At 43.9% G+C, this 20,753-nt stretch overlaps 3 protein-coding genes across 4 annotated transcripts in view; 2 read left to right on the top strand and 1 right to left on the bottom strand.

Moving 5' to 3' along the window:
- abca2 (ATP-binding cassette, sub-family A (ABC1), member 2) overlaps positions 1 to 11,705 on the top strand; it is a 57,200-nt gene extending 45,495 nt beyond the window's left edge. The window contains 17 exon segments of the mRNA XM_056593025.1: positions 116 to 227; positions 328 to 388; positions 636 to 810; positions 1,343 to 1,458; positions 1,937 to 2,084; positions 2,688 to 2,811; positions 3,241 to 3,373; positions 4,229 to 4,349; positions 4,632 to 4,810; positions 5,228 to 5,369; positions 5,750 to 5,884; positions 6,231 to 6,334; positions 6,601 to 6,693; positions 7,231 to 7,333; positions 7,530 to 7,667; positions 8,221 to 8,430; positions 8,719 to 11,705. Of these exon segments, the coding sequence (XP_056449000.1) occupies positions 116 to 227; positions 328 to 388; positions 636 to 810; positions 1,343 to 1,458; positions 1,937 to 2,084; positions 2,688 to 2,811; positions 3,241 to 3,373; positions 4,229 to 4,349; positions 4,632 to 4,810; positions 5,228 to 5,369; positions 5,750 to 5,884; positions 6,231 to 6,334; positions 6,601 to 6,693; positions 7,231 to 7,333; positions 7,530 to 7,667; positions 8,221 to 8,430; positions 8,719 to 8,754 (2,130 nt within the window). The 3' untranslated portion in view covers positions 8,755 to 11,705.
- On the bottom strand, positions 11,424 to 15,118 carry paxx (PAXX non-homologous end joining factor). Its single transcript, XM_056593029.1, has 7 exons — positions 14,952 to 15,118; positions 14,777 to 14,837; positions 14,637 to 14,686; positions 13,894 to 14,084; positions 12,489 to 12,545; positions 12,007 to 12,100; positions 11,424 to 11,738 (listed from the first exon to the last, which is right to left on the bottom strand). The coding sequence occupies exons 1-7, from the start codon at positions 15,050 to 15,052 to the stop codon at positions 11,690 to 11,692; spliced, it is 603 nt and encodes a 200-aa protein (XP_056449004.1). The 5' UTR covers positions 15,053 to 15,118; the 3' UTR covers positions 11,424 to 11,689.
- dph7 (diphthamide biosynthesis 7) lies at positions 15,094 to 20,404 on the top strand. Of its 2 annotated transcripts, none has more exons than XM_056593027.1 (10): positions 15,094 to 15,355; positions 15,532 to 15,694; positions 16,516 to 16,649; positions 17,004 to 17,091; positions 17,539 to 17,633; positions 17,759 to 17,916; positions 18,752 to 18,824; positions 19,141 to 19,206; positions 19,415 to 19,587; positions 19,793 to 20,404. In XM_056593027.1, the coding sequence occupies exons 2-10, from the start codon at positions 15,554 to 15,556 to the stop codon at positions 20,182 to 20,184; spliced, it is 1,320 nt and encodes a 439-aa protein (XP_056449002.1). In that variant the 5' UTR covers positions 15,094 to 15,355; positions 15,532 to 15,553; the 3' UTR covers positions 20,185 to 20,404. The 2 variants fall into 2 exon arrangements, with proteins under 2 accessions (XP_056449002.1, XP_056449003.1); XM_056593028.1 differs by having other exon boundaries at positions 15,142 to 15,355; positions 17,542 to 17,633.
- Positions 20,405 to 20,753: the final 349 nt, after the last annotated feature.

Below are 20,753 nucleotides of genomic sequence, written 5' to 3'. Positions count from 1 at the left end.
TCAGCTCTGGTGAGACAGCTACACACAGCTCAGCTCAGGTGAGAGGGTTAACGAGCAGACAAAATGATCCACATCAACGTTCCTCTCCCTCTAACCACCCTGTCCCCGTCTCCAGGTGTTGTACAACAACAAAGGCTACCACAGCATGCCAACGTACCTCAACGTCCTCAACAACGCCATCCTACGGGCCAACCTACCGCCGTCCAAAGGAAACCCTGCAGCCTACGGTAAGAATATAAATTCACTGATGACATTACACCTTGCCCTTGATGCAACCGTCCATAACACTGACTGTGTGTGTTTGTGTTTGTGTTTTTGTCTCTTCAGGAATAACACTGACCAACCATCCTATGAATCGTACCAGTGCCAGCCTCTCCCTGGACTACCTGTAGGTTAAACTGCTTTAAGCAGTGGCTCTATTTAGTTATTCAGTATTTATCAGTGTCCGGACTTTCTAATTCCTATACGTCTTATACAATATCTGGTTAATAACGATCAGGCTGACATGAGTGCTTCCGTTAGGATCTGTATTTGATATTATGAGTACAGGTAGATGATAAGGAAAAAAGGAAAAATAATATATATCTCTCCCATTCTCTTCCCCTCATCTTAATCATCGTCGTCATGACCACCAGTCTGCAGGGCACTGACGTGGTGATCGCCATCTTCATCATCGTTGCGATGTCCTTCGTGCCTGCCAGCTTTGTAGTCTTCCTCGTGGCCGAGAAGTCCACCAAAGCCAAACACCTGCAGTTCGTCAGTGGCTGCAACCCCATCATCTACTGGCTGGCCAACTACATGTGGGACATGGTGAGGGGGGAGGGAGGGAGAGGAGGGAGGGGGGGGAGTCGAAGGGGTGGTCGGGGGGTTGGAGAGAGGTACACCTACTGGCGGGCCACCTACATCTGGGACATGTTGATGGGGGAGGGAGGGAGGGAGGGAAGGAGAGAGGTAAACCTACTGTCGGGCCAACTTTATCAGAGAGAGAGAATTCATCTAGGGGAATGTAATGAAAAATAAATAAAGAAAGAATTACACTTTCTAATGTCTTTCTTTCTCTCTGTCTCTCTTTCTTTCTGTCTCTCTTTCTTTCTTTCTTTCTTTCTTTCTTTCTCCTCTCTCTCTCTCTCTCTCTCTCTCTCTCTCTCTCTCTCTCTCTCTCTCTCTCTCTCTCTCTCTCTCTCTCTCTCTCTCTCTCTCTTTTCTCTCTATTTTCTCTCTTTCTTTTCTCTCTCTCTCTCTCTCCTCTCTCTCTCTATCCCCGCATCCTCTCTCTCTCTCTCTCTCTCTCTCTCTCTCTCTCTCTCTCTGTGCTTTCTTTCCATCTCTGTCTGGCTGCCAGATGAACTACCTGGTTCCGGCCACCTGCTGTGTGCTCATCCTGTTTGTGTTCGACTTGCCGGCCTACACCTCCCCCACCAACTTCCCTGCTGTCCTCGCTCTCTTCCTGCTCTACGGGTGAGTGACGTTTGCACATGTCAGAACCGCCAGGAGCTTGTTGATAACCGCGTGGGGTATCTGAGCCGAAGGGGCAGAGCTGACCGTCCGACTGTGGTTGGAGGGACTTCTGCTAAAGAGGCCTGCCAGCTGGCAGAGGACTCCGGGATAACACTTCAGTCAAATACAGAAGTACTCAGCTTAGTTGATCCAAGTCAAAATGTATAATGGATGAATTACTAAAAAATATAAATAATATTGCTAAACTAAACAAGAGGTTTAACAAATGGAGTGAACAAAGCAAGAATTTGCAATGATTTTAGATTTAGGAAGGTAAATACAAATATTTCTACAATATTGATAGAGTGGAAGATGGCAAAAACAAGAACAAATAGAAGAAGAAAAACATGTTGATTCAAATGAAGTGTTGAACTGGATCGATTAAAAATGTTAGTGAAACAGTGAACTCCTCTGACCGCCCCGTGTTGGCCTGATCCAGGTGGTCCATCACACCCATCATGTACCCGGCCTCCTTCTGGTTTGAGGTTCCCAGCACGGCCTACGTCTTCCTCATCGTCATCAACCTCTTCATCGGCATCACCGCCACCGTCGCCACCTTCCTCCTGCAGCTCTTTGAACACGACAAGGTCAGTGTCTTCATATTCCAATCATATTTGTTGTTATATTGTGTCCTATGTTGGCACTGTTGGTACCATATCCCAGAAGCTGTGATCCCAAAGGCCTCGCAGTGAATCCAGATACAGGTCAGGGTAGTAGTTTGTTCTCTGATCCTTGAGAAAGATGCCTAAGAAGCAGTTGAGGGCATCTGGGTCAAGGATTCTGGATGTTGGGGACTGAACCCAGTTCCTTTCAGCTGGTTGTCAGATAGCCTTGTTGCTGACTATCCATTCATAGATCCCATTTATTTCTTACTCAAAATGCTCTGCAGAATTTTGAGTTGTTTCTGACTCTAAGGACCTGAATAGAGTCAACAGCTAAATGAAGTCATTTTTCGTCATCTGTTGTTGTTGTCTGCCAGGATGTGAATAGAATCAACAGCTACATTAAGTCATGTTTCCTCATTTGTTGTTGTTGTCTGCCAGGACCTGAAGAGGGTCAACAGCTACCTAAATTCATGTTTCCTCATCTGTTGTTGTCTGCCAGGATCTAAAATCATGTTTTCTCACCTGTTGTTGTTGTCTGCCAGGACCTAAAGTCATGTTTCCTCATCTGTTGTTGTTCTCTGCCAGGACCTGAAGAGGGTCAACAGCTACTTAAAGTCCTGTTTCCTCATCTTCCCCAACTACAACCTGGGTCACGGCCTCATGGAGATGGCTTACAACGAGTATATCAACGAGTACTACGCCAAGATAGGTAAATGGGGATTAGATTAGAAACAATTAATTATAGAGTTTAGGGTGACGCACAGTATGAACTATTGACACTAACACGGAGGAAATAGGATTACCTGATAAAAGTCTGTTTAAGGCAATTAGGAGATGTTCGAAGCGTGAAGTTAGTATTAACCACAGACTTAATTTTACCTAATGCAATATAAAATGTTGCATATTACAACAAGTTTGAATATGTTTGCATATCAGTTTCTATTTCCTATCATAATATTATTTGTAATGTTTTTTTTATATAAATTGATAAAGTTAACTTTAAAACAAATATAAGAGGCTTATCACGGTTGGGTGATGAGCCCTTCCCTGTGTAATTGCTTCTCGTCTAATCCAAGTCTCGTTATGCATCTCGTTAAACAAGTTGTTTAAAACCCCCCATGTTCCGTTCTGTCTCCAGGTCAGTTTGACAAGATGAAGTCTCCGTTCGAGTGGGACATCGTGACACGGGGGCTGGTCGCCATGACGATCGAAGGCTTTGTGGGCTTCCTCATCACTATACTTTGCCAGTACAACTTCCTGCGTAAACCACCGTAAGTGTGCCGTTGAGACATTTTCACCAGGCGGCCATTTTGGTTCAAATATCTTTGGTCACAATTGCTTTAAAAGTATTCTTTGAGAGATTATCTCCTAAATTTCAAAATAGTTAATAGTAACTCCATAGCAAGTTGTGTACAACCCATTGATTGACCAGTAAAGTGTCTGTCAATTGAAACATGATATTGATTAATTGCCTCACCTTTTTTACCAACGTTGAACCAATCATAATTCACCATTCGCTAAGTTCTGCCCCCCTTGGTTGCTGAACGCCTTACATTATCAGCGAGAGATAGTCCAAAGAAAATAATTTCTGGATTAGGTAGACAGAAACATGCCTACCTAATGCCTACCTCTATATGCATTTGAGAGCTTCATGCACAATATTATTTGTCGGCGTAGTATTGTTAAGTTCAACTACGTCTTGAAAATTTACATGCAGAACAAACTTATTCAGGAAAAAAAATCTTCTTGCACAGCAGGGTCAGTGGTTAAGCAAACGTTAAGCTATGACTCCCGCACACTGTGGGCTTGATCCATACACTGGTTCTCAAAAAGAGGAAAAGCAACAACAATTTGTTTTCCACAACAATGGCACAAACCCAGGGATCTATGGAATGAGCTATGAGTGTATTCCGCTGTGAGTGAGGTCTTTCACACTGTTTTATCCATATCTGAAAATCGTCATTTTTGGCTTTGGAGAAGCCTGAAAAATACGACGACTCCCTTATTATTTTTCTGAAAGCTTGACAGGCCTCCTGGTTACTGTTGCTACTTTTGGAGTGGACAGGGGCCACTATGGAGATGTTTAGCGAAGGGTAAATTTGTGTGTCTACTACTTCCTGGTACAGGAGGGTACCAGTTAGCTGTCAGCCAATCGATGATGACGATGTAGACGTAGCATGCGAGAGGAGGCGGGTTCTGCGCGGAGATGCTGACAGCGACATGTTGAAAATTGAAAACCTCACGAAGGTGAGTTTTTAAGAACATTTAGCAGAAACCTAACCTAAATATGTTTCTTAGCGCAACGCTAGACTGTTATGTATATGTTTTTTATGATTTTATCATTTAGAATAGATGTAGTGTTTAACAATTAAATATAATTGTAAAGCTCCATTCATTGTGCTTTGACCACTAGAGGGTAGTAACAAACCTTATATAGCTCTACTGTTATCTGCAATTTAAAATACAGTATGTTTAGTGACACACGTCATTTAGCCACCTCATCGAAAGAACAGCCTCCCCCTTCTCTAGGTGTACAAGTCCCGGAAGATGGGACGCATCCTGGCGGTGGATCGGCTGTGTCTGGGGGTGCGGCCGGGGGAGTGCTTCGGTCTGCTGGGGGTCAACGGAGCGGGGAAAACCAGCACCTTCAAGATGCTGACCGGAGACGAGAGCACCACGGGAGGGGAGGCCTTCGTCAGCGGGAACAGGTGGGTGGGGAGAACGCAAGCTTCAGCGTGTCACTGTGGAACCTAGAACAGGTGGGGGGGGGGGGGGGGAACTAGCTCCAGCATGTCACTGTTGAACCTATAACAGGTGGGTGGGAGAAAACCAGCTCCAGCACGTGGAGTCTAGATTAATTTGACCGTTAGAAGTAGGAGAGAGGTTATTTATTTATGTATCATTTTAGTTGTATGATTTTTTTGTTGTTGTTGTATGCATCCCTTTTAGTTTTGGTTAACTTTAATTTCACTGTTTACACCCCGGTCAAGTCTGTCATGGCTTGAATTTGTGTGTGTGTGTGTGTGTGTGTGTGTGTGTGTGTGTGTGTGTGTGTGTGTGTGTGTGTGTGTGTGTGTGTGTGTGTGTGTGTGTGTGTGTGTGTGTGTGTGTGTGTGTGCGTGTAGTATCTTGAAGGAGCTGCTCCGGGTGCAGCAGACCATCGGGTACTGCCCCCAGTTCGACGCCCTGTTTGAGGACCTGACGGCCCGGGAGCACCTGGAGCTCTACACACGCCTCCGCGGCATCTCCTGGAAGGACCAGGACCGGGTCCGACTCACTCACGCCATCATGCCAACAACCACTCACTTACACGTTGATTAAATTACTCTCACTTGCCTCTCATGAACACCCTTGCTTTCTAACACGTTCATTCCTTCATTCACTGAGGTGCTCTTAGTAGAAGTCACTCGTAGAGTATTTACTCATTCACTCAAATACTCCACCCACCCATTTATTCTCTCACTAATGCATGTGTGCACACTCTCACACACACTCACTCACTCAATCATTTTGTCATCATTCTCTGACTCACTTACACAGCATGATATGCACATTAATTGTGATTAGTGATTTAAAGCTCTGTCTGTGTGTGTGTGTGTGTGTGTGTGTGTGTGTGTGTGTGTGTTTGTGTGTGTGTCTCTCCACAGGTGGTTCAGTGGGCGCTAGATAAACTAGAACTCTCTCATTACGCAGACAAGCCGGCTGGAACCTACAGTGGTGGTAACAAGCGCAAGCTGTCCACCGCCATCGCTCTGATTGGTTACCCCTCCCTCATCTTCCTGGTAGGGACCACACCCACTGTTCTCTGATTGGTCACCCTCCTGGAAGGGACCAAGCCCACTTTAATCCGAAATCAATGAAGGCTAACGTCAAACTAGAAACTATGTAGAAATATTTATATATCGTAGAATATAGTATTTATATATCGCTTGTACTGCCAATACTCAAACAAACTATAAAACAAAATGTATAAATGTATATAAACTATACTCTACTTACTATATAATAAAATAGTTAATATAATATACTGTATATATAATATTGACATTTTTGGAGGCTTCCGACATGGGTCATACATATGACGTATCAGCATCACTGCTAGCGTGTCTTTTCCCGTGTGCCCTGCAGGATGAGCCCACCACAGGCATGGACCCCAAGGCTCGCCGCTTCCTCTGGAACCTCATCCTCGACATCATCAAGACGGGACGCTCAGTGGTGCTGACATCACACAGGTGAGACCGGCGTTTGGACCAGGTGACGGACACGCCTGCTCACAACATTTGGTTGGCTGAGACATTTCTTTAAATAAAATAAATCTCTGGTTCGGACAAACCAACTCATGTCGGTTCACCCATTAAAAACATCATATTTTTTTTGTCAGGCCATTTAATGAGCAACAGCAGTAACTCCTTGGTAGTGCACTTCATACAAGTAAGTACGGTACTCAAAAGTTGTCTCTCTCTCTCTGTCTCTCGCTCTCTCGCTCTCTCCCAACCAGCATGGAGGAGTGTGAGGCTCTGTGCACCAGACTGGGCATCATGGTGAATGGCAGGTTCAAGTGTCTGGGCAGCATCCAGCACCTGAAGAACAGGTGAGACCACGTGGGGGCGGGGCGTTTGTGGGGGGTGCCAGTGAAGGAGAGGCTGGTGTGGGCGGAGCCAACCTACCATATCTGTTGGACAATGAGCCTAGGCTGGATGTTTATTCAGAATACTATCAGACTTGTGGTGTAGTATCTTGTGTAAATTATATAAAATGTTAGTTGAGCACATAATCGATACCTTGAGGTTAAATATGAAACGATATCAAATCAGTTATATATCAGTAAGTAATATCAAGTACAGCACATGACCAATCCATACCTCATGAGTGGAATGAGTTTGAGACTCTTTGCTACTATATGCTGTTTTGTACTATGTGTTGACACTGTGTGTGTGTGTGTGTGTGTGTGTGTGTGTGTGTGTGTGTGTGTGTGTGTGTGTGTGTGTGTGTGTCTGTGTCTGTGTCTGTGTGTGTGTGTGTGTGTGTGTGTGTGTGTGTGTGTGTGTGTGTGTGTGTGTGTGTGTCTGTCTGTGTCTGTGTCTGTGCTGCGTGTGTGCGTGTGTGTGTGTGTGTGCGTGTGTGTCAGGTTCGGGGACGGCTACATGATCACTGTGAGGACAAAGAGCAGCTCCAGTGTGAAGGAGGTGGTCCGCTTCTTCAACAGGAACTTCCCAGAGGCCGTCCTCAAGGTGGGGGGGGGTGCACACGGGTTGACATGTTGACACGTGTCCCTATTGTCAAATGATGCACAATGGAGTTTGTTCGTGTGTTCAGCTACACTCTGGCCAAAGCTCACCTGGCCCAAATGCATGCTACCACCGGACATTGATGTCTGTATTTCCAATCTGGGGTCACTAAAGTACCTCGCATCTCATCTCATCCCAGGAGCGCCATCACACTAAGGTGCAGTTCCAGCTGCAGTCGGATCGCCTGTCCCTCGCCCAGGTGTTCAGCAAGATGGAGCAGGTGGTGGAGGTGCTGGGGATAGAGGACTACTCCGTCAGCCAGACCACCCTGGACAACGTGAGGCCTTCGCCAGCGAGCACACGCACGTTTAGCTTACTCAGCTGCACTGTGCATCTCTAAATCAGAGTTCAGCCGATAAATGTTGGGTTTGATGGAGAATGCCGGTACAGATTCTGTTTACTGATCAGTGGCGCCCCTAAGGAGGGCCCAGGGGAGACCAATGCCCCCTTTGTGATTCATATATGGATAATATGCTTGGTATGCATAATCGTTTATAATTTTCAGAATAGTACATGTGAAAGAATATAACAAATGCATAGCCATTCAGCGCCAGTAAATGTAATGTAAAAGTACATCAACGTACTTCAAATGAATAAAAGCTGTATATGTTAATTTTTAAGGAAAGGGGAAATTAGGTATTTGAGACCAATAAGTTGCCTTAATCATGTGTACAGGTACGTAAAAATGTAAAACAGGGTTGTTATGGAACTCAAAATGGTAACATTAAATACACTTAAGTACACTTTCACCATTTCTCCCCAATTTGATGGGACTTTTTCTTCATTAAGAAGAAGAAAATGGAACTCATTTTCTTTCTGTTGCTTGTTAGGTGTTTGTGAACTTCGCCAAGAAGCAGAGCGACAACCTGGATCAGCAGGAGAGCTCGCCCTCTGGTGGCGGCCGGTCGCCACTGCAGTGCATCTTGAGCCTGCTGAGGTCCAGACCAGCCACCACGGAGCTCAGCGCTCTGGTCAGCGAGGAGCCGGAGGAGATGGAGTCAGACGATGATGAGGGACTCATCAGCTTTGAGGAGGAGAGGGTGAGAAAATACTCCCACAGATATGGGGCCTTTGGTTCATCCTTCGGGCTATTTTCCCCTATGGCCCCCATATACTTCAGATGCAGGCTTAGATAGAACAAAGGGGGAGAACTGGAGGGCGACTGCATGGAGCCTGGGCCGGATACAAAAAACTGCATTGTTTCCCGTTTTGTTACAGTTATTATCTACCAAAAAAGGAAAATTTGCGTGAGTGAATATAGCATTCAAGTGTTTTTACTGTTAATACTACACTCTGCTACATGTGTTTGTCTGTGTGTGCGTGTACAGGTGCAGCTGTCCTTTAACACAGACACGCTCTGTTGAAAACAAGAGACGCCAGCCAGACATCGTAGAACTGTTAAAGACGGACCAAGGCAAGTATATCGACTACCACAACCCAAAAGAAGGAGCATAATAATGATAACACGCGCTCCTACGTGAAGAGGACAAAGAGGACCAAATGGATGTGTACCGCGCCAGCAATCCTGCTAGCGGTACCGCGCCACCGCGTCCCAGCGCTCAGTTGTGCGCTGGGATTAGGAAGTGTATTGAGATTTATGAGGCTTCCCAAAGACACGCAGATACATTGGTTGTGTGGGAAACACAGCAACCACCCCAGCCTAAGAGTGGAGGCCGGGTTGGATAAATCAAACAGACCCGGTTTCATAACATTGGAGATGGAGAGAGAAGAAGAGAGAGAGAGAGAGAGATGGAGAGAAACCCTTAAGACGCACCTTGTCAATGCTCGACCATGGAATGAAGATTGTTGTTGCGGAATGTTCCCAGATTTATTTTTTTAAGAATGTACAGTTAAAAAACGAAGTTCAAAGTAACAAAATGTTGGTTTGATTGGTAGGCTTGACACACAGACACACAGACACACACACACACACACACACACACACACACACACACACACACACACACACACACACACACACACACACACACACAGTGTGGTGGCTTAACTTCTGACAGTAAATGTAATCGTGTTGCCCGACCCTACCCCGGCCAAATGGGACTCCTCTTCCTCCTCCTCTTACTAGGAGGCCCCCCGCCTTGAGAGCATGCTGAGATGATAAAAGAGGTCGTCGTGTCGTGATACATTATATTTTTATGTGGCTAGAGGAATGATTTATTTTGGAATATAGAAATGATAATCAGAAATACTGCCTGAGGACCCGACCTGCGTATGGTTTTAGCTGGCAGTTATCTAGAAGTTATGGCAGCAGCGTGCAAACAGAGAGTCAGGATCGCTTGGAGAGCCAGTCCGTTTTGTTCTATTGTTTTTATTGATGTTAAAACGCCCGAGGAAAATACAGGGACGCTTGGCTGCTTCCTGTCGGTGGAGGAAGTGAGATGACAGGCCTGTTGGGAAGAGTACCTCCATCGATGCATCTGTTGTAAAGGGTCATTTAAACACGTCATCTTGAACATCTAAACCAAATGCTCTTTTCCCTTTTTATTTGTATTATTTTTTACTCGCTGGAGTGAACAGGTAACTTCACCTTTATGTCTACATTGAATCCTGCTAAAATGTAACAAGCGCTTTATTCTTAAGATGATCACTACCACCACTGTGATACAGAGAACTGGGATCACACACAATGCTTTAACCCGAACATCTACAAAAGGTAAAACGTGTGTACTATACTTCACGAGAGGAATTTCAGTTCCAAAAGAGACATCTGTAATAATCACACCTTTCTATTTAACAAGCTGACTGTTTTCTTGGCATGTGGTTAAACTTCGGGGCGAGTGGCACCTTTGGTTGCATTGCGTCTTATCTGCTGTTGCACACCTTGTTTCACTACAAATTAGTCGATTTCTTGGTGATTATGGGATGTGTGTGTGCTTTTATTCTGAAATCGTCTCGTCTTCACACTGAGAAACTATTGACTGTTGTGCTTCATTTATTTCCGTAGATTGTAACAGTCAAAGAGAGGCTCCAGCTGAGCTGCTGGTTTTGGTTTTACTCTACAATGGAAAACTTTCAAGTGTGTTATTTTCTATAGGTAATTTACATCTGATCTGATTTGCATTTCGGTCAATCAAACCATCAATGTAAGTTATTGCATTTTTTTTTGCCATTTTTTTATTGGCTTTTATCTGAAATATGTCAACATCACAACCTTCAACTTGCTCTAGTAAAACAGGAAAGATCGGAAACTTGTTAGTTGAGTGGAGCACCATAAGTGAGTGCGAGAGCCGTTATGGAGTGAAGTATTTCAGAGACTGCCTACAACACCAGCAACTCATGGAGTAAGATGCCATCAGTGAAAAAAAAATGATCCTCGTGATATTGAGGCGTTACTTAACTTTGTGATAATATAAATATATACAGTATGAATTCCTGAATGTCTGTAAACGTGATTTTTTTTTTCCTGCAGTGAAGCATTATTTACTTTTAATTAAAAAGAGAAGATCAAAGACAACATTTGAGCCTGTGTCTGATTAAACTGTGGTTTCTGAGCACTTCATGAAGCTGAAACGCGGCGATTGAATATTTCGATATTTTCTTCTATCATTTGGAAATGGAATACAATTGTATGTATTTGAGTATGAATTGTTTTCTGGGGAGTGATTTCTTCCATCTCCTTCACTTGGGCTGAATTATACATTTTTTATGCTTGGGAAGGTTCCTTACTCGCACCATTCGTCCATTCACGAATGGACCATTTTCATTCAATCATACTAATTCGGATCCATGTCCATGTCCCTTAATTGACCGTAGTTATTTTTTCTTTCTTTCCCCCATTGTCCACGTATATATAGCTGGCGTGATAGAGCACTGTTATCCTTTCCTAAGTCCTCATGAATTCTCCTTCATGTTTTCCTCGTGGTCAAGGAAAAGAGGTTAGTATAGGTTTTCATTTTTCTTGGTCTCCTTTCCTTTGCTCACAACAGGCCCTGCTTTCCTCTGTGTAATTCTTCTTAGAGACATAAACCGACTGAAACTGTCTGAATGAATCTAAATGGCTTCGATGTACGTCATGCTGAACACATTGGATTAAGTTAAAAAATAGCATTTATTACATTTATTTCATAAAATAAACCATTTCAAAGCTATTCCCTGATTGAAGCGATGAATATTGGTTACATTAAAAAAGATTTCATGATGTAGGCAGTAAGGTTAAAAGCTGTATCAGGCATCAGTGGGTTAAAAGCCACGTTCAAACTGTACATAATATATGTACGTGTTGAGCAGAATAACAAACTCCTTGTTCTCTTCAGATACATATTCTTAAAAACATTAAATTCAATCTTCTTCGGTATCATCAAAGGCCACACCTGTTGTTTGGCACTTCCTAGAAAAACAAAGAAAAGTCATTCATTTTTACTAGTTTAAGGATCAATCTTTGATCATTTTTTAAAGGCTCCCTATTTACCACCAGGTGTGATTGGTTGACCAGCCACTACAAGCCCTTTTAAAAGGTTGACCTATCTGTCATCATACATCTGGGAGGACACTTAACACGCTCGCGAGTGACGTCACTATAGGGAAGATTTATCACTGGCTTGTTCCATGACACCTAGTGGTGAACTAGTGGCCTTTTCATTCAACTTCAGGGTTACTTCTTGGTTCCCGGGTTGATCAGGGAGTCCCCCGCCACACGCTTTGACAGGGGCACCGTTGGTCCCGCCTTCCTCTGCACCCGCGGCCCGAACTCTGGCAACATGAACAGAGAGAGTACTGAAAAATCACCTTGAGGAGAGGAACTGTTTTTTTTCATGAAATTGTACTTAAGTAGACGAAAAAGTGCTGGTACAAAAAAACAAGTGGTTTCATTCTTCCTATTTTTTTTTTTTACCGCCTTTAAAATGTGTATTTTAACGATTGCCTTCCTGTAGCATAGTATATTATTTAACTAAATAATGTACAATTATCAAATGTTAAAAACATGCAAAAAAGGAGAATTAGACAAAAAGAGCCACTCAATTATGCTAGCTTGAGGAGTTGTTATTTTTAACACCCCTGAACAGGAACACAGCCACCTTTACACTACAGTACCACATGGTTTGGCCAGGATCATGTTTTAGAACGTCTGCTGCCTCACCTGTATTATTATGCCTCTTGTAGTGGGTCTTCCCAGGACTAACCGACTGGGCCGCAGCTGGAGGGGGGGACAGTGAAGACACACAGAGAGAAGTCACCCGACAAGAACACCAGGGGTCACGAGGAGGTCAAGTAGGAAGAGGTGAACAACAGGGTGATCGCTACCATTCTGGAGTAGAATTTCAGGATGTTGACACATAAGACTTCGGGCTTCCACCATGAATACTGCACCTATAGCCCTCACCGTGATAAACATCGATCCCTTTAGTCATTTACTTTATACTAATTTACACCTTTTTTTGAAAGTGACATGTCAATGCAGATTCATGCCATTAAAGAGCAGGTGGAGTCAGGGCATCTGTTTCGCCCAGGGTACTGATGAGAAGTACCGACTGGTCGGTAGGATGACCTGAGAGGTCAGGTAGACTACTGAGGAAAAAAACCCAACTACCTATACAGCTAAGAGTCTAACCGCTATGCTAACTTTTTTGTTTATGTCGTGTGCTTTTTGGGAAAAAGTCTTCCGAGTCAGGATTGCTTTACTTTATTTGGTCAAGGTTTGGACTAGTCTCTATGAAGCAAAAGGAGAGGAATTGTATTATGCATGCGTGGAGATACACTTAGTAGGGCATCTGATAGATGCGTTACCTGGAGCGTTCTAGCCCCCTGGGCTATGCGTTGTGACTTATCTACTGGGCAGGCGTGGACTCAGTTATGTGCTCTGATTGGCTAAGCATGGTGCTGAACTCCCGCCTCCTGGATACCTGAATGTGTCTCTGTGCTGCTCTCTTGTGGCTATGTGTTGGCATTGCAACTTGGTTTGTGGCTATGCGAGGGAATTACGCTTGTTTTTGTGGCCTTGAGTCTCTTGAACATCTTGACCGCTCGTATCTCTAGAATTTAGACATGATGAATTGCCTCCTGTATGAGCTGGACACCTTCCTAGGCTCAGGATCCCTCCTTAGCGTGAGAAAGAAGCCTCTTTAATTGGCAAGGGCATATGTGGCCTGTTGGTATGAATGTGTGAATTATGTTACAATTACCTGTGAGTAAAGTTCCAATATTAAGGATCCAGTGAAGCAAACAAATTATATTAAAATACTATTCATTAGTGGTTTTGGCTGAACATGAGGCAGTTCTGAATATTTTTTTATAGTTGCTGTAAAATTAGAAAATATAATATTTAAAATGTATTCAAATCTCATATTTTGAGCAGAGCCATTTTATACACAAATGCATGACCTATCCGTACTATTATTTCGCTTTACGTTAAGTTTGTTCTACTAAGGTCATGTCCTTCTTGGCCAGGTCTCTCTTGTAACAGAGATTTTAAACACATCATCAACAACAACACCACCACCACCACCACCACCACCACCACGGTGTTCCTTATGATGAGCAGAGACCTTGTTGTCTGCTAGACTGGGAGAGGTGGGCGGCCATCCCAAACAGCAGCTCCTTGACCTCTGCCCGCGCCGGCAGGCGGTCCAGACGGGCCAGCAGGAGGCTGAGGTCTGTTGGGCTGGAGTCCACCCGCAACACTGCTCCTCCGCTGGGCTGCAACAGCACCGCGGAGCAGCCTGTACCCAGAGCAGACCTGGGGAAGAGGACGGTGGATGGGTTAGTAAGCTGCTGACGTACTCTCTCATATACCTACAGCTTCTCAGGATCTGAGAGACTGTGATAAAACTGACACACTACAAAGTAGTATTCAACTGTAAGTCAAATTAAATCAAATCTATTCTTTAGCTTCAAATGTTGCACTGAGTATTTGGCCTCGAAAAAAGCTAGGGGTGAAATGGTTAAATATAACAGTAAAATAACCAAATCTAAGTCAGGATAAGTGAAAAAGCCAGGGGCAACCAAAGAGACACACAGCCCAATCCCTTATCTAAGTGCACTAAACACATCTAAAACTGCACAACACCCAGCCTAATAACCCCTCTACACTAACCTGTACATAGACTTAACCAACCGTCGCCATTTCAAACTGCATACATAAACTCACTACCAATACCTACAACTGCTGGATCCGAGAATCCCTGGACCAAACCACCAGGTTCATCAGGGGTTCCCATCGTTTGCCTTGCTAAATCACAGGGAGATCAGGACCTGGCTTTAAGAGGAAAAGGAAATGTTTAAGGCTTACCTGATTTTCCTCAAGTAATCTTCTGTGGACTTCAGTAAAACCTTCTCCCTCTAGAATAAATAGATTGCACATTATAAGTAGGAACATTCAACATCTTGAACCAGTCAAAAAGTGCCGTCACTTCCACAGGGAAAACGTACAAACTGGCTTAATAAGTCTTCAGATACATCGATGCTCCATACATCCGTGGCATCTGTTACACTTAGAAACAAAACAATAATACAAGGTTAGACGTAAACCAGTCCATCGACCCCTTTGGTTATACTACATGGTTGATTACAAACAGCAAAAAGGAGTGAAAGTGAAAACGCTCACTATATATTATGCGTTTCGTTTTGTTTTTTTATATAGCACAGGAATTTATCTTTGGTAGTGTCTTCAAGCACCATGTAGTATGACAATTGGTTTCCTTCCATATTATCTTTATTGTCAACGACCTGAATGAAGTCCCAGCGTCGGAGCAGGAAGTGACGTAGGGATAAACACGCCGAGTATCTAATCAAATGCAAGAGAAAACAAGTCGAATATCAATGAATATGCTTTTTTAAATCAGACTGAAATAACTCAAAAACGGCAATTAAAGGGAAATTATTTAAGAAATGTTATAATAGAATAATCCAACGACAGATCGTCACGGTTTGCGGAAGTGGTAGTTGATCAACTCTGAGTGGATCAACACGTGACTGCTATTTCCATTTTAAGCCGGAGGATCCGAGAAGGTAAACAATCTCCGTATTTGCTGCACTTTAGGTAGACTGATGCATCCTTAAACGCTGGGCCTAAAATGTATTGGGGGGAAAAAATATGTTTTATTGTGGTTGACAGTTGCATAATAATACATACAGTAAAACGAAATAACCAACACCACATGGGTATGATGATGTACATATTGCAGTGGCAGCGGACAACATGTGGATATGGCTTGCAAGTCGAAGACTCGCAACTTGCAGGTGTTTGACACCGAACTGAGCGCTGACGCAGTAGAATGGTGTCCCGTCCCGCTGTCCCACAACATTCTGGCCTGCGGCACCTATCAGCTCCAGAAGGGAGCAGAGCAGGTACGTTCAAATACTTTTATTTTGATTGTATACATAAATTGTATTGTATCAGGTTACTCTCATTCATGAAACAGGAATTATTATTAATCCCAAATGGTGAAGACTTTATAAAAATAATTAAACTACAAAAAAGACAACGAGAGATATATACAAGAGACACCAACGTACCATAAAGCACAATGAAACATTAAACAGCATAAATCTCCACAGTGGAAAATATTATTTTACACATTGAACACATCAAACAGAGATGAAGAAAGATAGACCATTGTCCTGAGATTGTTTCAATCCAAGCTTTAAGCATTGATTTATATTGTAGCCGTTCCATGATTGACCTGACGACTGGATTACTTTCTGAGCAAGCTCTGTCCTGACTTCAGGGACAATGAAACCAATATGATCATTATTGGTAGACCATACTACATAAGTGCCGTTACACTGTTGTCTAAAAAGTGCATGCAATGTAATGAGGGAGAATGGTCTCATAATAACAATGTGCCAGTGAGCTGACTTCACTCACAGGTCCTAATGTAGGCCAGGCCAGCCCCCGCACTTATTTAGAGTACAGTGAGGAGACTGTTTGCATCCTCAGCTCACAAAATAGTCAAAGTTGCTCTTTGTATGCTGTCTTTTTTTTTACAAAAAAAACAACATTTTCTTCTCTTGCACTGTTGTGGAAGCCTGAAAGTAAAGCATGTCATTCCCAGATAAGTGACTATCTGCTCCATGTTCTATTAATCCACCCATGAGGATAAACCTGAAACAGATCAATGCAGTTGCAGTTGTTTCTCAATGTTTAATGTGTTGTTTTGTGAACCCAGGCGGGAGCTGAGGACGTACCTCACCAGAGGATCGGTCGCTTGTACCTGTTTGAATATCAACAGGAGGGGGCACTGACTCCGCCTCTCAGCGAACTGCAGCGTATCGACACACCCGCCATTTTAGATCTAAAATGGTAAAACAGAAAACCAATAGACTATATATTTATGAGGGTTTCAAAAAAAAGGTTTTGGTTGATGATTTTGTGTCTTTTGCTGTTGATGATCGTGTAAACATTAAGATACAAGGTTCTTTATTCATCACAGATGGGAAATGTGTCACAGCCTAAAAACAGGACATAATTAAAAAGAGATACATGATGGAGGAAATTGCAAAAAAACTAAGGGAAACTACTTTGGTCCCAATGGCTCTGGTCAAAATGGAAAAATCTGTTATAGGCTATCTATATCAATTGTACAATCTAATCTATCTCCATACCAATGAGCAGATGTGATGTAAAAAAGGGGGAATGTCCCATACATGTTCCTAGGTGCCATGTTGCAGTGTCAGATGCTCCTGTGCTGGGGATGGCTACAGCTGGCGGAGAGGTCCGGCTGTACACGCTGACCGACGGGCCGGTGAGAGATACCATCCTGTTCCACATTAGCATCATTAGCATCATTAGCATTATCATAGTGCAAAGAGCCGCTGTCTACCTGTGGATTTGGATGAAAGCCTTTGCTGTCTTAACACCAATATGAAAGGTTTTAAAAGTCGAGCAGTGCGCATTGAGGTTGCTCAAATAATGTATTTTACCCTTTTGATATCTTAGGAAATCCTATTTTGGCATCTGGGAAACTTAATCATTTCATTCTTCCACTCTTGTTTTATATATTGAGAAAAATTAAATGTTTATAATTCTACTTAATTGAATGTCTTGACTATTCATTGTGTGTGTGTGTGTGTGTGTGTGTGTGTGTGTGTGTGTGTGTGTGTGTGTGTGTGTGTGTGTGTGTGTGTGTGTGTGTGTGTGTGTGTGTGTGTGTGTGTGTGTGTGTGTGTGTGTGTGTGTTGCCCACGGACAGCAGGGTAGACGGTGTCTGAAGGAGAAGACCAGTCAGTCCGTGGGAACAGAGTGCCTGGCTCTGTCTCTAGACTGGTCCACCGGGAGAGGAGAGAGGTAGAACACTCAAAACCTTATCTGGTATAACGTGTGTGCGTGTGTGTGTGTGAGATGGGGTCCTGACTGGTCTGTCCCCACACCCACCCGTCCCCCCCCCCCCTCCCCCCACACACTCTCCACAGCAGTGACATGCGTGTGGCGTGCAGTGACTCCAACGGTTGTGTCAGCGTTCTCTCGCTGACGGGGGCGGGGCTAGAGACCAGCACCCATTGGAAGGCTCACGACTTTGAGGCCTGGATCACAGCCTTCTCCTACTGGGACACCCAGCTGCTCTACTCCGGTAACCCCCCACTCACACCTGTTTTACTCACTTTTAGAAGTGGGGTAGGGTAGGCTAAGCTCCTATGGTCAGCTAACTGGAATTGAGATGTACATTTTGCATATAGTATATTTTATTTTGTTATGTAAAAATTAGGGCTGTCAGTTAAACGCGTTATTAACGGCGTTAACGCAAACCAATTTTAACGACGTTAATTTTTTTATCGCACGATTAACGCAAATTCATATTTTAATTTTTATTTTATTTTTTGGCTCAAAACAAAGAAGCAGTAGCCGGACTGCTATGTTCAAGGCAGTATGTTTGTATGTTCATCGTTTAATTGCACTATAGGCTTTTTTTTGTATCTTCCTGCTTTGATCAGTATATGCCAATGTTGTTATCAATAAAAAAACTTTTGCACAAGGCAAGCCGATGCACTTCTCCATGTCGATAAGAGCATTAAAATGAGAACAATTAATGGGAAAAATAAATCAAGGGATATTTAGCATAGAAAAAAGATTTGCGGTTAATCGCGATTAATCTGAGTTAACTATGTCATTAATGCGATTAATCACGATTAAAAATGTAATCGCTTGACAGCCCTAGTAAAAATGTCAATTACTTTGTTTTTTATCATTGTGTTTTTTTCTGTGAGCTTCTATAATGTTGTTTTCCCCTCTGTGATGAATAAATAACTTATATATCTATCTATGTATCTATCTGGATTCAAGCACCAATGTCGATGGAGAGGTAGAGCGAGAAAGGGCCATCAAGGCCTCAATTCAGGAAAACTACAAGATAAGGATGATAGGCATATTCACTAGATTGTGTGTGTGTGTCCGTGTCCGTGTTCCAGGTGGGGACGACAGCAAGCTGAAAGGCTGGGACCTCAGAACAGACTGCTCCTCTCCCACCTTCACCAGCAAGAGGTGAATAACCACCTCTAGCTAGCTCGCCAACTAGGGTTAGCCCTATGAAAAAAACACCAAGTTCAGACTTTTCAAAACTGTGTTGGGTCATCTGCTATCTCTCTTCTGTTTCAGTTTAGAAGTCATAGATTAGGAATAAAGATACTTGAGATTTTTATAGTGTACATGTTAAAGCGATGGACACAGGATCTAAAAACGTAGCATCCCCTTAATTTCTGTTCCTTTTCTTTACTGCGCCACCATAATTGCAGGAAGTCCTTGTATTTTCAACCTTACCTGTCAACAAAGCCCTTTCTGATTCTGACTTGTGTTGAAGGCACTCAATGGGTGTTTGCAGCATTCAAAGCAACCCACACCAGGAACACATCCTGGCCACCGGAAGGTACGTATGCCACTGGGTTAACTGACAGCCACCAACGAGCTAGGCTAAAGCTCCACATACCCGATAAGTCTGAACCTCGAAAGCATAGCTATTAGACATACTCAGTCATAATGAGGCAATGTAGTTAGAAAATGAGTACCACTGCCCATTGACCTCCTTCCCTTCCTCACCTGCAACTCCTCCTCTTCTTCCTCTTCCTCCTCCTCAGCTACGATGAGCAAGTGCTGCTATGGGACGGCAGGAGCATGCGCCAGCCCCTCAGTGAGACGGCGGTGGGTGGGGGCGTGTGGCGTCTGAAGTGGCACCCCACCCAGCCCCACCTGCTGCTGGCCGCCTGCATGCACAACGACTTCCACATCCTAGACTGCCACAAGTCCCTCGGTACGTCCGCGGTGCTCCACACCTGCTGTGTTTTAGCTGCTCACCCATAATCGTGTTTTTGTTTTAAACACAGTGTAAATCCACCGTAGCTTAGAGATAAAACCTCCCCCCTAACCTGAGGGCAGGAGGCAGCATGAAGACTTATCACACAAGAATCCTCGGGTTTCAATTCCCGTGTGGTGTAATTCTCCTTCCCGACCCACAGGGGGCGGCGGCGAGGCCGAGTGTCCTACTCTCACCTCCTACATCCTGCACAACTCCCTGGCGTACGGAGCCGACTGGTCCCGCCTGACTCCCGACCAGCCCCCTCCGGCCTCCCCCGAGGGAAGCCCTCGTCCGCCCGAAACCTACCTGGCGGAAGGGGTGGGGCATCTGAGGATCCAGTATGAGTCGCCTACCGCCAGCTTCGACACCTCACTGGAGGACGACGCCGGACACTACATCCCGGAGGGCCTGGCTCCGGCGGCTCCACCCCCACCCCCAACCCCTCCAACGGACTCGGGCACTACCACCCTTCCTGTCACTGCTCTGCTAGCCAGCTGCTCCTTCTACGACCACATGCTGCACCTCTGGCGATGGGACTACTCGCCTGCTTGAGGGTCGCCCAGCTTTCGTTGTGAAAACCCAACGTTTACATCACAACTAAAGCTGCCACGGTACCCCACCAACCAAATATATAGTTTAAAATGTAAAATGTCATGTTCTTGTTGGTATTTAGGCGAGACAGAAGCAAAAGGGAGGAGGAACTTGATTGTGAGGGATTCTGTCCTAAAGTTGTAGCAACCTCACTAAGAATGCGTAAACTATTTTTCTTAAAGAAACGCATTTTAAAACCCTTTAACAATAATTAGCTGATGTGTATGTCATGGTTTAAAGTACATTCTGGATGGGTTTTCATTACACATACACTTCCTGAACCAAACTCTTTCCATCACGTATACCAGAATATTTCTAGCTTTCTCCACTAAAGTAGTTTTTATACCCATGTACTTCATTCAATTGTTGCAATAAAGGTTTCTTATAGTAATTCCTTTTGTATACTTAGTGTTTGTATGTTAACACAAATGCAACCCGTTTTCAGCCCGCGGACGTTCCGAGACATTTTTAAAGGCAAACATGCAATACTCAAATGTGTTTTTAAAAAAAAAACAGCTGAATTTCAGGAA

This window comes from Gadus chalcogrammus, chromosome 6 (genome assembly GCF_026213295.1).
Source record: "Gadus chalcogrammus isolate NIFS_2021 chromosome 6, NIFS_Gcha_1.0, whole genome shotgun sequence".
In the NCBI taxonomy this organism is placed as follows: Eukaryota; Metazoa; Chordata; class Actinopteri; order Gadiformes; family Gadidae; genus Gadus; species Gadus chalcogrammus.
This window is presented reverse-complemented; position numbering and strand designations above follow the sequence as displayed.